The sequence below is a fragment of the Herpailurus yagouaroundi genome, unplaced genomic scaffold (assembly GCF_014898765.1).
Source record: "Herpailurus yagouaroundi ecotype Mexico unplaced genomic scaffold, PumYag 28, whole genome shotgun sequence".
Lineage (NCBI taxonomy): Eukaryota > Metazoa > Chordata > Mammalia > Carnivora > Felidae > Herpailurus > Herpailurus yagouaroundi.
The window spans coordinates 63,464,640-63,480,993 of NW_024412376.1; the positions used below are offsets into that span (position 1 = coordinate 63,464,640).

At 38.4% G+C, this 16,354-nt stretch overlaps 1 protein-coding gene across 3 annotated transcripts in view; it reads right to left on the reverse strand.

Annotated features, from left to right (window-relative positions):
• Positions 1-16,354, reverse strand: part of AFG2A (AAA ATPase AFG2A) — a 362,532-nt gene that overhangs the window by 16,630 nt on the left and 329,548 nt on the right. For 2 of the 3 annotated variants that reach the window (XM_040474509.1, XM_040474525.1), the window contains exon 16: positions 8,870-9,004. The exons of the other annotated variant lie outside the window; for it this stretch is intronic. In XM_040474509.1, the coding sequence (XP_040330443.1) occupies positions 8,870-9,004 (135 nt within the window). The remainder of the gene's footprint in view (positions 1-8,869; positions 9,005-16,354) is intronic. 3 annotated transcript variants of the gene reach the window in all.

Genomic DNA, 16,354 nt, shown 5'->3' on the forward strand with positions numbered 1-16,354 from the left:
AATGTTAGCATACTATTCACACTTTTCTCTGCCTTGCCTTTTTTTACTTAACAATTTATCCTAGAAACCACTTCTTATTGTTTACAACTGCATAGTTTATTCAACCAGGTCCCAAGTAATGTACATTTGAGTTGTTTCCAGTCTTTTGTTCCTTTTTAAAACTTATTTATATGTTGGTCAAAGTCTAAAATGGTCAAGTAGGACAAAAGTGAAAAGCAAAGAAGAACCAGGTTAAGATGCTCCTATTCACTGTAGCATGGATATGATTACAGAATCTTGCTTTTCAACCATTGCTCATTCAAAATTTTAAAAAAAGGTCTTTTTTTTTTAAATTTACATCCAAGTGCAATAATGATTTCAGGAGTAGAATCCAGTGATTTATTCCCTATGTATAACACCCTGTGCTCATCCCAACAAGTGTCTTCCTTTAATGCCCCTTGCCCATTTAGCCATCTCCCCACCCACAACCCCTCCAGCAACCCTCAGTTTGTCCTCTGTATTTAAGAGTCTGTTATGTTTGTCCCCCTCCCTGTTTTTATATTATTTTTGCTTCCTTTCCCCTATGTTCATCTGTTTTGTATCTTACATTCCACATATGTGTGAAGTCATATGATATTTGTCTTTCTCTGACTAATCTCACTTAGCATAAAACCTCTAGTTCCATCCACATTGATGAGAATGGCAAGATTTCATTCTTTTTGATTGCCAAGTAATACTCCATTGTGTATATGTACCACATCTTCTTTATCCATTCATCTGTTGATAGACACTTGGGCTCTTTTCATACTTTGGCTATTGTCGATAGTGCTGCTATAAACATGGGGGTCCATATGTCCCTCTGAAACAGCACACCTGTATCCCTTGGATAAATGCCTAGTAGTGCAACTGCTAGGTTGTAGGGCAGTTCTGTTTTTAATTTTTTGAGGAACCTCCATACTGTTTTCCAGAGTGGCTGCACCAGTTTCCATTCCCACCAGCAGTGCAAAAGAGATCCTTTTTCTTTGAATCCTCACCAACATCTGTTGTTGCCTGCGTTGTTAATGTTAGCCATTCTGACAGGTGTAAGGTGGTATCTCATTGTGGTTTTGATCTGTAGTTCCCTAATGATGAGTGATGTTGAGCATTTAAAAAAGGTGAGTCTTAAAAATCATATTTTCTGGCTCCTTTATTTGCCTCAGTTCTTCCAATTTTCTGCTTTGCTCAGCTCCAACCAACCTTTGAAGACCTCTAGCCTCTACCAGCTCTAGTCACCGCTGAACCTGTCCACATCTCCAAGTGGCATCATGCTACAGAACCCGCCTGCCTTTTCTCCAAAGCTTGGCTATTGAAGCTCACACTCAGTCACTACCTCCTGGTTACCACTACTGTGACTAGTAGGCTGCTGTAATGGTAAAGGCAGCAGTAGTGCTAATGGGGATACTAATGGGATTAAGGTCAGCTCAGATATGGCAGCATCATGGACTTAGGGAAGTGATAACAGGAAAATCGGGACTCTTCTTTATCCTGGTGATTCAAACCAGTGTGGTTCTCCTACATCAGTTTTTCATGTACATGATAATGTTCTAGGACTAGCTTCCAATTCTCAGAAGATCACATGCTTACACGCCATAGACATTTCCAATATAGATACATTATTCTTGGCCTTTGGTTTCTAGTCTTTTACCTGTCACTTCTTGAAAAATGAATCTCATGTCTTCAATTATCACTCCTATGCAAATATCTTTGAAATATTCATCTTCAGCTCAGGCCTCTCTCTAGGGACCTACAACCCAAGGTATTCAACACCAGATGTATCACCTTGATCTGAAAACTGCGTGCCTCACCAACTCATTTTCAGGGATAGATACATCATTCTCCAAATCATCCAGGCTTAAATCCATTAGTAATATATTCTTTTCTCTTTGCCCCGTACCATTTAATCTGACCAAATTCTTCTGATTTACGTGGAGTCATGTGAAAACTTAGAACTGACAATCCTATCACAAGGGCCTAACTAGTGGATAAAGGCTGGATTGGAGGTGATTCTTTAATAGCTACGCTTTATCTGTGGGATAAACATATCAGATAAAAACCTTGCTGGCATGCTAGTTGGGTATAAATAGAAACACTGAATATGTAGGAAAAAAACAAGCATAGGATAAAAAAGACCCTAAAGTCCAGGACAAATGAGTCCTGATTAACAAATGAAACTGATAAAATAAGCCTGACTCCTCTCAGGAGAGAGAATAGATGTGAGAGGGGTTTATATCACATGCCAAAAGAAACACCAAGGATTAGGTAGGTAGCCAGAATGAATGAGGTCAGCAGTGAGAAATCAGGGAAACCCTCTAGTACTCAAAAGACTCCTGGAGAAGGACTGGAGCTGTCACCCCTGTGAGACTCTAGAAAGCATTAGTAGGATCAGTGCTGTAGAAGACAAGTTTTTGCTCAGTAAAAGGGGGGGGGAATATATGAATAACTTATAAGCTAGCCAAATTTGGAGATAGCTCTAGAGATAGTGAATAAATGAACATATGACAGGGATATTGTAGATTTTATTCAAACACTGCAAATGAACTTTTTTTACATGTCAGAAACGAAGTTTCAATATGTTACCACCACTCAACCCACCCTAGTCCATTTACTTGTACTTGCACCCTTACTTTTCCTTCCTGTTTCAGTGGATGAACTATCTTGATTGTCAAGAGCAGTCCTTCCATTTATGCACTAGATTCCATTCTCTCTTTCCTAAGTCAAGATTTGCTGCTGTAATTGCTCCCCATATATAATTGCACAAAAATATGTTGCAATTACTCGTCTTAAAAGCATAATCCCTCCCTTGTCTCCATACCTGCTTCAATCTGCCACCAGCAAAAGTCCTTGGAAGAGCTGGCTTTATATGTTGTTCTCCAGTTCCTCTCCTCCCAATTCTCACTTACACCCACTCAAATGAGACTTTTGACCCTCTACTGACTGAACTGCTCTGTCAAGATCATAATCCGATGATAAGCCCTCAATTCTCAATATGTTTGATCCATCAGCAGCATTTGATACTAATCATGCCCTCCTGCCTTCTTCAATTGGACACTGGAATACCTCCACACTCTCTTTACCCAGACAGTGACACTGGCTTCTTGGCTGTTCTTAGCCATGAAAAGCTTAGTCTTGTTCAAATCATTTGCACTTGTTCCCTCTTTTGAAATGCCCTTTCCTCAGATAACTAACTTGCCTTAGGTCTTTACTCAAACGTCACCTTTTCAGAAAAGTGAGGTTTTCCCTGGCCACCTTATTTAAAACTGCTCTGCTGCCTCCTCCCCACTTTATTTTGCTCCCTTCTCTGTTACTGCCATCCCATATATTGCATTTTTTGATGGTTTGTTTCCCCTCACAAAGATGAAGCACACACAGAGTACAGACTTTTGTTTATTTTGTTCACTAACATATGCTAGTGCTAGAACCTTACCTGGCACATAATAGGTGCTCAATAAATATGTGTTGAATGAATGAATGAAGACAATGACAGAAAGAAGGAGAATGTATGATGTGAATAAGGTCTGATGTTTGACACTGTTCAATGATGTTAGGACTTCTGTTCTAACAATTTGTTTTTTGACCAAATGTAGCATTTATGCCTTAGAGTAGGTGCTGTACTTTACTTCAAATATACTGCTTTGGCAGAATATTAAGGCTTACCAAAAGCCAAAAAAACAACTATCCCACAAACTTCAGAACCACTAAACTTGTATGCTCATGTTCTAGATTCAGTAGAGCCAGCTTTGACTACTATTGATTTGAAGTGTGCTCTTGGCCAGCCTTGCACAATATGGCACTGCATTAAATACCTAGTAACCAAATAAAAATAGTAGAGATTAAGAAGAGATTAGAGCTAAATGGAATGTCAAACAAAACTCTCAGCTGGGATGCTATTTTATATTCCTGAGTGGTTGCAAGTAATTCCTGAAATTATTCTGAGGGTGAATTCAGTCTGCCCTTGGCCACTGCTTCCCTTTCCTGACCCCATCACTACGCTGAGCACACTTTCCTGGAGCTCACTGCAGACGTATCCTAAACTCCGGTGAAGCACAGCTTGTTCAGAGCTCTGAGTATACCATCTGATACTGAGCTTTGCAAAACTGCTCCAAAAAGGCTTTGTGACTGATGAATGCCTGACCAGGGGAGACCTCAGTGACTGTGGGTCGCCGGTACTTTTAAAAAGTACTCCAAGTGGATTTGTGCTGTTTTCCCAAGGCCTCTCAGTGCTTGTCTGGTCTGTCACATCCACAAATCGCAGCAGTGCTCTGTCACAGAAGTTCAGACCAGTAATGGCATGATGGCTCTTTCCCTACTTCCTTCTTCAAAAACCACCAGCAGAACTTTAATCTACATTCCTGGTCCTCTGAACAACCAACAAAGAGCCACTTCTGAGAAGCATCAAATCTGCTTTCCAGAAATATATTCAGAGATAGAAAATAAGGATTTTATAAGAAAAAAAACATTGTGTAAAAAGAAAAATGGCTAGTTACTTAAGCTAAAAAAAATGTGCAGTTGGCTTTGAATTTATAAATCAGAAAGTATAAAATCAAAGACAGCCACATTTTAACATAAGGAATTTAAATATGTCTTAATTTTCTTATTTAAAGTATACTTTACTGCTGATAGCACTTACATATAAAATACAAAGTAGTATTTTCAAAAATAAGAATTATTTCAGGCTATCTAAGATAGCTTTAACATATAGGTCCTAAGTCTCCGAGGAATTAAAATGCAATCATTTCAAAAGCCAGTTTCAAGATTCAGTATGACAAATCTAACAACGACTTTTTAGTATGCTAATATTTGATTAAAATGTGATGACAGAGCTACAAACAAAACAGCTCTGAATCCTAAAAAAATTTTTGAAGCCAGTATTTCTTCTAAGGAAGGAGAAGGGCTATTCTGTTGAACTCAATTCACATAGGAGAGCCTACATACAGGTCATTGTTCTATGCTCTTGGGAGTAAGGGAATATAAATTTTTTTTTCAACGTTTATTTATTTTTGGAACAGAGAGAGACAGAGCATGAACGGGGGAGGGGCAGAGAGAGAGGGAGACACAGAATCAGAAACAGGCTCCAGTCTCCGAGCCATCAGCCCAGAGCCTGACGCGGGGCTCGAACTCACGGACCGCACGATCGTGACCTGGCTGAAGTCGGACGCTTAACCGACTGCGCCACCCAGGCGCCCGGGAGTAAGGGAATATAAAGACAGCTTCTAGGAGCCTAGAATTCAGAAGGGAGAGACAATTCTATAAATGCCTACTTAGAAAGAGAAGTCCCTGACATGAGAGGCATGAAACGCTGGGATGGAAGAATAATATTGATGAGGATGATGTTAGTTACCAGTACTACCACCAGCACCACCACAAATGGTCTAGACTTTCACAGATCTAAACTACCCAGCAAGCCCCTGAGGTAGGTTGCATTCCCCTTCCCTTCACCATTTATAAATGAAGAAACTGACATTTATAGCATCTAGGTAAATTTGCCCAACATTACACAGACAGGCAAGTGGTGGGTCCAGATTTAAATCCATTATCTGCCTGACTCCAGAACCTTTGCTCTATCCACCGTATCAGGTTGTCTCACCGTAGTTCAGATGAGGAAGAGAAAATATCTCCTGGGAGCTCAGTAACACTGAGGAATCCTTCAGGAATGAGCTTTAAAGGAATGTGAGGATGAAGGTGGTGGCACTGGAGGCAAGGTGCTCCGTGTGAGGGAACACTCCTGCAAGGCCCAGCAGCGGCACAGGGTGGGCTGAACTAAGGGACTCAGATGTAGTCGCCTGGGGTGATTTTCAAACTATGCTTCTTGCAGCCCGCTAAGTTCTCTTCAAGTGTCTCAGACACTGAGAAAGGATGAGACGGAAAAAGCTTAGAGTATAGGGAGGGAAGAGGTCCAAGAAACACAACTCTGGGAATACTTTCGCTTAGCTTGATACTAACAGAGGAGTGTGCACAGAAGGTGAAGAAATGGAAGAAGCTAAATCAGCCCATATGAAAACTGGAAGAGGGTCTCAGGAAGGGGGTATGAATTCTGGCAGATGGGCAGAAAGGCCAGAGAGCAAAGGACTCAGAAGTGGCTACTGGATTGAAGATGAGGAAACAGTCAGTGACATCAGCTCAGCAGTGGTGGAGGGATGGAGAAGCCATCTGCCAGGGTTTGAGATGTGAGTGAGGAGTGAGGAAGCGGAGGCACTAGGTGTGCCAGACTTTTAAGAACTTTGGTGGTAAAAAGGAGACAGGTTGTAACCTAAGAGCAACAAAGATCTAAGGAAGATTTAAAAAGGAATACACTACCCCAAAGTGGATGTAGAACATGAAATGTATTTCCAGAGTTAATTTTTAATTTCCTGAGTTCACTGCTGTAAGAATTTCAAGCCATTTTGGCAGATATATCCTGGCATGTGCATGAACCTAACTGTGGAGATAAACGCAGTAGCAGCTCAGACAGAAACCAAAAGTCCCCTGTAAAATTACTGGAATGGTCATATTAAGTCTTCCTCGAACTTCTAATCACCCCATAATTTCAACTATAACATAATGGTTAGAGGTCTCTCCTCCAATGGGTGAAGGCAGCTGCCCCAAAATGTAGCTCAGTAAAGTTGGTTGAATGAACACTAGCACTAGCACAAAAATACCTAACAACACATACAATAATGATTATTCAAAACTTCAGATCTTCTCCACTGTTAAATACTTTTCCTTTGTATTCATGTTTTATTTGTTTTACCTTAAGTCACCCCCAATCATGCTGACATCTACTACCGATGATTACATTAGACCTAAAAGTGTTCTTAAACAAATGAAAAATACTGACTTCCATTCCTGAAAGCCCTGCTTCCAATTTTCAGGAGGAAATTAAATAATGTATAAATCAAATACTGGGCCTAAGCCCAGACAGCTGAACATCGTTTTGTCCTTTCAAGGCAAAGAGGAAGTGTCTGCTGTGGCAGAGACATGCCAAGAGAAATAAAGCTTAACCTCAGCCCCATGTGAAAGTGATTTTAGATAATCGGGGGTGTCTGCAAATAGGTTAAAAATGGGACCACATACTAACAGGGAACTTTCCATGGAAGTTAAAAAATGTATCAAGATCTAACCTCCACCTTAAAAACAAAATATGTTGGGAAAATGGCATGGCCTTAGGAATTCTATATAAAGGCTGCAGAGGAAAGGGAAAGCTGCTGGGGAGGAAAGACTTGACAAGGCAAAGGGAAATTAAAACGTGTTTTTGCTTATCAATTACTATAGGCTCACAATTTGGTTTCTTTGTAATTATAATTGCCAAATTCAAAAAAAAAAAAGATGTCTGGATGTGAAGAGGAAAAGAGGAAGGAGTAGGGGAATAAGGGATGGGGAGAGAAAGTGCAAAAAAATATGTGGGTAGAGTGGTAGATGGTGAAATTATTTAGATCAGGGGCTAGCTAATTTATTCTCTAAAGGGCCAGATAGCAAATATTCTAGGCTTTGTGGAGAACGCAGTCCCTCCTGTAACTACTCAAATCTGTTCTTGTAGCGTGAAAGCAGCCACAGGCAATATGTAAATGAATGTACATAGCTGTGTGCTAATAAAACTTTATGGACACTGAAATTAGAATTTCATGTATTTTTCTTCTTTTGATTTTTCTTCAAACACTTAAAAATGTAAAACTATTCTTATCTTATAGGTCTTAGAAAAACATATTGTGGGGCAGATTGGACCTGGAGACTGCAGGCCATAGTTTGCTGACCTCCGACTTAGTTAACTCCCCATTACACAGAACATTCCTATGAAATTGGGCTTGACTCAAATTTTGGATTCTGGATTAGAAAAACTAGTGTTCTTCCTTTTTTTTTTTTCTTCCAGGAGATAACCAAAAAGATGGTAATAATGGTAAGAAGCATTTATTTGAAAGATACAGATCTTCTCAGCCTATAAAAAAGACAAGCGTCTCTACTTTTTTTCCAGTAGGACACTTACACTAGGTAGCATATCAAAGTTTATGTAGTAAAAAATTTGAAGCCAAATGCTATATAACCATTAATATGTAGCATTATTCAGAGATCAAGAATGATTTTAAAATATTATCCCCTTCATCAGAACTTAACATTTTATAAACATCCTTTGCAGCATAATGCTAGTCTGGAATTATTTGTAAGTTTCCATCATCACCTCTATGGAAACCAGAGGGCTGGTGACTAGAAGGATTTTCTGGTGGAACATATGCTTTACAGATCACATGGTGATAAAAACTTTATGGAGCATCTGACCTAGACTTCCAGAAACAAAGGGGATATAAAAGTACAAGGCATCTATGTTCATGGTTTTTGTGAAGAATAAGTTTTATATATTAAGTGTACTGTTATGGAACAAACACAGACTTTCCTTTTCTGTATTGAAAGAGAAAGTCTTGTAAAACATCCTGGGAGGTGTCTCAGAACCTTGATCTGGGAAATACAACATTCTTTCTTTTCCCATCCCTGTCTCTCTCTTCTTCCTTTTATTTATTTATTTATTTATTTTTGGAGGGGGAGGGGAATAATCCCAGTTAGTCTCCTTAGTTATCTGAGCAAATGAAGCCACCTTCTTTAGGGAACTGCTCCTCAAGTACTCCAACACTTTGATAAGCCAGTCATAGTGCCCTGTCCCTCAGGCCACCAGGGTAGCTGCATGATAGAGCTGGTACAGACAGGTTGTATCCCAAGGGTAACAACGATCCAAGGAAGATTTAAAAGGAATACACTATCCAAAAATGGTTATAAATTATGATTATTTCCAGACTCGTATTTTTATGGACTAATCACCCATAGTATACAGGATCCCAATCAATGTGTATTGTATACTCAAGCTCATTATAGAGAACTTGGAGCATACCTTTTTATTTGATGGCAAGTTCTGGGCAGGAATGCAATCCTCCATTATAATATTGTTTGTATAAGGAAATATAATTCTTTCAACAATGATCTGTTCTGTGATGGTCTCCTTTATGGCACAGTTTCTAGGAACTGACTGCAGGAGAAAAAGTTGCTTTAAACATCCACATAAAAGTGACTGAGGCTAGAGGAGAGGGATGGCCACAAAGAGTGGAAAGGCCAAGTGTATACAACAGGCAGTGGCAATGAGGGCACTCAGTGAATACCTTTTTTTATTTCCTCTCACCCTGTTTTTTTTTTTTTTCTTAATAGACTTTATTTTTTTGGGGGGAGTTTTAGGTTTACAATAAAACTGAGTGGTAAGTACAGATACCTCCTGTGTACCTACATACACACAGCATCCCCCATTATCAACATCCTCCAGAACTTTGGTACATTAGTCACAATTGATGAATCTACATTGGCACATCATTATTACCAAAGATTAATAGTTTACATTAGAGTTCACTTTTGGTGGTGTACATTCTATGGGTTTAGATTAATGTATAACAATATGTATCCATCATTATAGTATCATACAGAATAGTTTCACTGCCCTAAAAATCCCCTGTGTTTTGCCTGTTCATCTCTCCCTCTTTCATAACCCCTGGCAACCACCGATCTCTTTACTGTTTCTATAATTTTGCCTTTTCCAGAATGTCATATAGTTAGAATCATGCAGTATGCAGCCTTTTCAGAATTCACTGCTTTCACTTAGTTATATGCATTTAAGTTATATGCATTTAAAGTTCCTCTATGTCTTTTTTTTTATGGCTAGATAGTTCATTTCTTTTTAGTTCTGAATAATATTCCATTGTCTAGATGTACCAGTTTATTTATCCATTCATCTACTGAAGGACATCTTGGTTACTTCCACACTTGTTATAGTTATTCTTTTAATTTTTCTTTTGCTTTAGAGTCAAAGTATCAGGTTTCCAGTTATGAAATGAATAAGTTATGGAAATTAATGGCACAGCACAGGGAATGTAGTTAATAATATTGTAATAGTGTTGTATGCTGACAGATGGTAGCTACACTTGTGGTGAGCATAGTATAACATACAGAGTTGTCAAATCACTATGCTATATACCTGAAATTAATGTAACATTGTGTGTCAAGTATACTAAAAAAAAAAAAAAGTATGCAGAATTAATCATGTAAAAAAAAAAAGTCAAAGTATCAAAAGTAGACAGGGACTTAATTAGCAACCACTATAATCCTCAATACAGGTATGAGGAAACAAACCCAGAAGTGACATAACTGGTCCATGGAGTTTTTCCCATGGAGTTTTTCCCTTCCTGCCGCATTTGTTCGGGCCAACTGGCAGCCTGTGGGTTGAAAGATGTTGGTCTCTATAGTAGGGGGTTCACTCCAGGCTTAACACCCCAAATGTCACTTTTTAAAATAGTTTATTTTGATACATCCAGTTTTACAAAATACTATGACTCACACAGCTCTAAAAAAATTTATTGGCTGTGTGCTTACTCAAATTAGAGATAAAATATTCAGGTAATAATTTAATCCTCACTATGACTCTGGGAAGTAGGTGCTTTTACTGTAACTACTACACATATGATGGCCATAAGGCTAGAAAATGTCAGAGATGGGATTCAAATCCAGGTCTGCCTAATTCCTTGAGACTGAGCTCCTTTTATCTCTGCAATACTGCCTATCTATCTATCTATCTATCTATCTATCTAATTATATATACATTTTTTCCAGTTGAAACTTTAAAAGAAACTGTCTTTTTAATCAGAGACAATAAGAACTCACGATAAGGAAATAATAAGTTTCAGATTTCTTTACCATGGTCCTAAATCTTGAGGTCTATTTCAGCATCCACAAGATGCAAGGTGCCATTTATATAAGAAACATAGAGATTAAGATTTAAAACTGCCCCTTAAAACTTCAGCATACAAGCCACCCTAATTTGGAAATATAACCAATTTCTTGAATGTACATACCCAAGAAAAGGCATCATATTGTAATTATGCATTTATCACATACTTTATATTTTTAGTTTCAGAGACAAAAATTAAGACATAAGCCAGTTAAGTCAGTTAGCTAAGAATATAGGTCAGATTGCTACTGGACTTTCTGTCCTCTCCAGGTCATTTTCCTGGCCCCAAATAAAATAATGAAAAAACAATTGTAGGTAAGAACCATTTAAAAGAACAAAGACAACAGAAGAGGCTACTAGAACTTTATTCAAACGCTGCTAGCAAACTTATCTGCACCGCCCCTAGGGAGTCTCATCATTTGGTTTCTGCAGGCTCCCAAAGTCATTTAGGAAATGTGAATGCCTGGACTCCAGGGTAGAAATGGGATATTTTTACAATGTGTTACTGTGGTTGTTTACATTGAACTGGAACACCATGGGGTTAAAAAAAAAAAAAAGTACTATGGAGAAAACTAAGGTGGATATAAGTCAATTAAAATATAAACTGTTTCCCACACTCTTGGATGTGAAGGCTAATGCATCTGTACAACTCAAGAAACAACAGTAAATGTGCTTGTGCTTAATCACACAGCATATGAGTTGTTTTTATTCCAACCCTGGAACTTTGGGAATCTTCTTCTTAGTGAAAATATGACTCTCAGTAAACTTGACTTTGACCAAAACGTTTCAGATAACTTTCGTGAGATCAATTGATGGTTCTTCATTCCCGATTCTTGCCTCAAGTTCTTTCATATAAGAATGACACCCTGTCATTACCAGATGGTCTTTCAAATACATGAACTATTCTAATGGAGAGTCCTATGATTATTTCCAGATTTAATCAGTGCCTAAAGCACTTGTGCTAGAGAAATGGGTAACACGATATGATAGGGGTTTTTAAAAAATGTATTCTTTTATGTAATTAATCTGAACCTTGCCCCAAACCAGCACTGATCCAAACTTGTTATCATCAAAAATCAAAATTCATACCCAATGTAAAAGGAAGTAAGCAAGGTCTCTTTATCTCCAGTGTTTTGGTGAGTGCCTGGGACTTGAAAGTATTTGTTACTAGACTCAATGGTTTCAGACAGTCCAAAAAGAACATGTACTACTTCTTTCCTGAGACAGAGTTTTTAATGTAGTAAATTTTTACAAAAGTGAAAACTGCATGCATTCAACCTTTCATTAATTAAACCTGTGAGCCAGACACTGTTAAATCTTCTCTGGTCAATCAATTCACCCTAAGATTCTGAAGCTTTAACACTATTACAGAGGCATTCTTTCTAGAGAGTGGAAATGGTTCTCAGATCATTGCAAAAGGGCAAGTATTAAAATAATTAAGAAAACCCTTTAAAACTACACTGAGCTACAACTAACATATAGACTCACTCTTTGTGATAGTGAATATGAGACTAGATTATCAAGTAGGTCAGAATGTAAAAAAAAAAAAAAAAAGCTATAGTAGAAGTTTCATTTGAGAGAAAATGTTAAATAGACAAGATCACTAATATGATCAGGTCGTGACCTAAACAGAAAGTATGTAAAACCATGAGACTAAAGGATCATTTGTCACATCAGTGTATTCAATCTGACTTTCTTATCTAGAAAGTAGTATTAAACTATACTAAAAAATCCCATTTCTATAAGCATATGATCATCCACACATATAGAGCTTCTTCTTTCTCTTTATGTGATACATCTTATATTAATTAAATTTTTACATAATGGATATTTTCATTTGAGGAGAAATTCCAACAAAATGAAAACTAGTCTAGATGATCAACTCCATTAAGAGGATCCACAGATGCCTCAAACTCAGTATGTTTACATTTTTAAAATGTGAATTTCTGTATATTATTTTTCAAAAAGAGGGACTGGATTTTCTATGTATTACACTACACATAGTAAAGTGTAAAAAAATCAATCTTACAATAGTTCATTATATATGGATTCAGTAATTCTATGGGTCAAATAAAAGATTCATGAAATAGACTCAAGTTGACACTTGCAGATCAATAAACTCAATCCCCTTTTCAACTTTCCAGGCCCCCTACCTACAAAATCATCTATATCCACCCTATTCTCAACAATGTAAGAGGACAGGGCTCCCTTCCTTCAGCTAAGAGCCAAACCTTTCTTTGTGCTCATGATCCCAGTCCTCTGTGACCTTCCTTCATTAGTTACTCCTTTCCCCATTTTCTCTCCTGGATATTTTCACTCTCCCTCTGACTCTTCCTCCTCAGCCTGTAAACATGCCCATCTTTCTCATCCTAGTCCCTACCCCACCAATATTTCTCTAGATACCAATCTAATCTCTTTTCTCCTTTTGTTCAAATACCTTAAAGGAAATACCTACATCAATACCTCACATTCCATTTTCATTTCAATTCTCCACAATCTAGATTTTGCCCTCACTACTCCACTGATACTGCTCTCAGTGAAGTCACTAATTGACTTGCATATTGCTAAACTCAATAGGCCTGAGTCCTTCGGTTGCATTTGGTAATGTTTTTTATCCCACCAGTTTCCAGAAGCCATCTTTCTCTAATAATTTCTGTTATGTTTCTTATGTCTGCCTTTTAGATTTTGGTGTTCCAGGTTCATTCTTGAACCTTTTACTATTCTCATTTTATATATTCTACAGCATGATCTTTATTCTCTTGGTCTCATCTCTTAGTTTGTATATTCAGCTGCCACCTGCTGACATCTCTTCTTAGATGATTCAAAAGCCCTTGATATTGAACATGTCCCAAATTGGGTTTATTACTTTTATCCCCAAACTTACCTATATTTTTTCCTCTCACTTGATGGTCCTATCATCACCCAGGGTAGCTACCTGAGTTGATTCTTTTATCTTCTTGACTAATTAATCCTTCAGTCTTACTTCCTAACTGCTTTATGAATATCCTTCATTTCACTATCTTTAACTAATACAAGTTTAGGCCCTAATATTTCTTCATCTGGGCTATTATCTTTTTTTTTTTTTAATTTTATTTATTTATTTTTTTATTATACATATATTTTTAATGTTTGTTTATTTTTTTAGAGGGAGAGAGAGCATGAGCAGGGGAGGGGCAGAGAGAGAGGGAGTGAGAGAATCCCAAGCAGGGTCCCCACTGTCAGCACAGAGTCCGATGCAGGGCTTGCTTGATCTTACAAACCGTGAGATCATGACCTGAGCCGAAATTAAAAACTGGACGCTTAACTGATTGAGCCATCCAGGTGCCCCAGTCATGTCTATCTTAACTCTACTTTTCATACCACAACTAAGGATATTTAGTTAAACCTTCCAGTAGAGAAACCAAGTGCTGTTTTGAGGCTCATTTGCAGGTCCAATCTCAGGATGGATGGGGGTAGTACTAGATATTGTAGCCAAAGAGGACAGAGCTGAGTTAATAATGAGTTGGTGTTGGATCCTGGTAACCTCTGAGGCAGAACATCTTGTCCTACCATGACCATTGGTTAGGAATAATGGATGATTACCACAATATTACACAAACAATTCCACTGAGCTCAGACTTTTTAGAAATGTAGGGGATTTGAGTCCTGCCAATAATGTAAGAACTCTACTTTGATTTGATAAAATACTACTCAAAGGCAAAGAGGAACATGAAGTGTCAGTGGAGAAAGTAAGTTATAAATACTATGGTCCCATTGTCAAGTACAGAAATCATGAGTGTAGCCTTTACCACTTTGTCCTTGATTACAACTCTTAGCTATAGTATCTAAAGAAAAATCCTACTCCCTTCCTTTTTATTTTCCTATTTTTAAACGACATTTTGTCATTAGCTTTTCTTCTGCCGTCTTCCTTTCTCCAATTAATTGTATATAGAAGATACTAGTGACAGTTAAATTTACAATTTAATGCCTAAGTTATAGCTGTCAAACAATCCTTTACTGAAATATTTTCCTTTGTAGTTCTTAACTAGCTGGGTATTCTACTGCACCACTACTTAAAAATTTTTTTTTTCTTCTTTTAATGTTTATTTTTGAAAGAGAGAGAGAGACAGAGCACAATTTGGGGAGGGGCAGAGAGAAAGGGAGACACAGAATCTGAAGAGGCTCCAGGCTCTCAGCAGAGAACCCAACACAGGGCTCAAACCCACAACTGTGAGATCACGACCTGAGCCAAAGTTGGATGCCCAACTGACTGAGGCACCCAGGCACCCCTCTACCGCACCACTATTGATGTCATCCATGATGTCACGAGGGTAGCGGCCACCAACATTGTAGCTCACATACTGGGTAGTCCCCAGGATCTAATGGTTCCAGAGAGATTTCTGGCTAAAGATTAGCTAAAGATTTCTGGCTAAAGATTTCTGGCTAAAGATTTCTGGCTAAAGATTTCTGGCTGCATCTGTTGGGCAATGTTGACAACCTCATCAAAAGTGATATTTCCACTGTGTTTAATGTTTTTCTGTTTCTTCTTTTCTCCTGACAGCTCCTTGAGGGCTTTGACAATCAGGGCAGAGGCAGAAGGTACTACTTTAGTCTGGGCCTGTCTGCTTTGAATGGTTAGTTTCACTGTAATCTTTCCAATCAGAACCTTCCAATCACTGGTTGCCTTGGAGATGCCATCACCAACCTTTTTTGGAGAGAGACCCAATCTTTGGGGTCAGGGCAGACGCAGAACCAACTTCTGGTGCATGTCAGGTATATGACTTTCAGGCGCCTGGGTGGTTCAGTTGGTTAAGCGTCCACCCCTCCCCTGCTCACACTCTGTCTCTCTCAAAAATAAACAAACACTAAAAAAAAAAAAAAAAGATATATGACTTTGATTTTGCTGGGATTGAACTTAGGTAGCATGGTAGAGGCAAATGGTATCAGATGAATCTGGATTCAGGATGACCAAAGAGAGTTGCACCTGAACCTCCACCAAGTTGAAAGCCAAAAGACCTAAGTTATAGTAACTTGCAAGGCCACAGGCAAGATGGAAACATGATCAAACCACAGAAAGAATGGGAATCACCCAGAAGACTATGCACTTGGAAGAACAATGGTCACATGGTATCACTTCTTCTTCCTCTTCTTCTTCTTCTTTTTTTTTTTAATGTTCATTTATTTATCTTTGAGAGAGAGACAGACAGAACACAAGTGGGAAATGGGCAGAAAGAGAAGGAGACACAGAATCTGAAGCAGGCTCCAGGCTCTTAGCTGTCAGCACACAGCCTGATGTGGGGCTTGAAGCCACAAACCATGAGATCATGATCTGAGCCAAAGTCAGATGCTTAATCGACTGAGCCACTCAGGTGCCCCCACACAGTATCACTTCTGAATGCTATCTTTAGTTGAGGAGGGCAGAGTACATTTATAGTTGTTTACAGAGAACAACAGTTTCGCATATGGCAGTATGGGATAGTTAGTGTACCTAATCTGCGTATTCAAGAATAGAACATACACACTGATAAATTACATATGGCCTACTTCATATTTTCGCCTTCTCTGGGAAATACCCATGAAATTAGTCTTCCAGCAGTCATATCAGAACAATTAGTTCAGGGGCAGTCA